Source organism: Sinocyclocheilus rhinocerous, unplaced genomic scaffold (assembly GCF_001515625.1).
Source record: "Sinocyclocheilus rhinocerous isolate Xijiao unplaced genomic scaffold, SAMN03320098_v1.1 scaffold1967, whole genome shotgun sequence".
In the NCBI taxonomy this organism is placed as follows: domain Eukaryota; kingdom Metazoa; phylum Chordata; class Actinopteri; order Cypriniformes; family Cyprinidae; genus Sinocyclocheilus; species Sinocyclocheilus rhinocerous.
In genome coordinates, this window is record NW_015626474.1 from 560,775 (window position 1) to 562,667 (window position 1,893).

The window sequence follows — 1,893 nt, forward strand, 5'->3', positions numbered from 1 at the left end:
GTAAGTTCCCCTCAGACATACATTCATATAAACTCCTACCCCTAAATGAATCGCGATTTGTTTAGCATCTCAACCGATTTTAATCGTCACATATTTGAATCGATTTTCAACCGGCTTTAATCGTTACATCCCTACTATCCAATCTTGTCAACTCTGACTCTGTGTAACTTTTGTATTCCAGAACAGCCGAACAGACCCTGAAGAGTTGTTCACTAAACTAGAACGGATCGGGAAGGGCTCGTTCGGTGAGGTGTTCAAAGGAATCGACCGCCGCTCTCAGAACGTAGTGGCCATCAAGACCATCGATCTTGAGGAAGCAGAAGATGAAATCGAAGACATCCAACAGGAGATCACCGTACTCAGCCAGTGCGATAGTCCTCATGTCACCAAATACTATGGCTCTTACCTAAAGGTATGTATTGACATTGGCTGTTTCACACATTAGCTGTAGCACATGCTAGTAGTGTAGTCACAGTAGCAACATTTCAGTAGTGGATGCCAATACCAGTAAAATTCGGTTCTCGGTATTGCAAAAACTACTGGAACTCTTATCTGAGACTATTAAAAAAAAAAAAAATGAAATAAAAGTTCAGTTTAACTTGACAAATGTAATGTAATAATAATAATGCAATTTAAAAAACATTATTTAAGAAATATCACACAATTTTTCATTCATTTTTTAAGTATATAGTAAACCTCTATTATAGCAAGTTGATAAATAATATAAATGCGATGTTTTGTTGTAAATTAATTTAAATGTAAATTAATTTGTTTTGTTGTAAATTAATTATTGTAAATATAAAAACAAATATTTTCATACACTTTAAAAGATTTATCAAATGGTTAAAGTTTTATGAATTAATTTGATTACCACTAGTTTTTATTTTAGTTTTGTATTGTATGAAATCATTAATCCAGAAAAAAAATCCACGTCCAGAAGAATTAAAAGATTTTCCTTCAGAAAAATTCATTAGTTTCACAAAAGTGGTAAAATACTATGTTGAATTTGTTGATATTACCGTTCTATTAAAATCACTTGACAGGTAGGACCATAACCAAAAAGCATTGTTTAAGTATTGTGTATAATCTTTCCTTAATATTTTTAATAAAAAAAGTGAATGAAATCTTCAGTATGTGTAGTACACCAAATATTCACAGAGACATGCAGAACATGTGGACTTCATTCAAATAGCAGTGTTTTTGCGCCTTAATATTCACAGACACTAGTCCATATCACCATTGAAGGATACGCTCTCAGTGCTTTGCCCAGATGTCACACCAGAACCAAAATTTAAGAATTTCACACATTCTGGTATTGTTCTAGATAAGCACCGGTTCTCTGTTCCCAGCCCCAGGTTTTTTGAGGCATGAGTAGCCTAATATTATCATAGCACCATAGTGCTGTGCATTGTGTAACACCAGCACATGTGCAGTACACATGGTTGCCTTTGGATGAAAATTAATACAAAAGATGGCTGAGGATATGTTTTAATGGGGAGTTCTGAAGGGTTTGTAAAGATTTGATGCCATTGGTGACTCATGGCCAAACCCTTTGTGCTATGTCACAATACCTGTATTTCTGGAAGGCTGCCAGACAGAACATACTCTCATAGATTTTGTCTGGCCACTTTGTGTGTCTGTGTGCATCGATGGTCAGTGTTTGTTCCAACAAATGATGAAAAGGCTGCATCATTAAGTATAAGGTTAAAAAAAGAACAGGGGCCTTGTGTATAAAATGTGCAGATTTCATACTAAAGGTGTGCATATGGACATGAAGTAGATTTAGATTTTGCATACACAGTTTTCAGATTTATAATGTGCGTTGGAACCTGTGCGGAATTCCCTTTATAAATCCCAGTCAGTTAAAAATTGTGCATACGTTGTGCACAAGCT

General features: G+C 35.0%; 1 protein-coding gene across 1 annotated transcript in view; it reads left to right on the forward strand.

The window, feature by feature from the left end:
* The window catches only part of LOC107715913 (serine/threonine-protein kinase 26-like), a 27,167-nt gene that overhangs the window by 7,949 nt on the left and 17,325 nt on the right, over nt 1-1,893 (forward strand). The window contains exon 2 of the mRNA XM_016522180.1: nt 182-412. Within this exon, the coding sequence (XP_016377666.1) occupies nt 182-412 (231 nt within the window). The remainder of the gene's footprint in view (nt 1-181; nt 413-1,893) is intronic.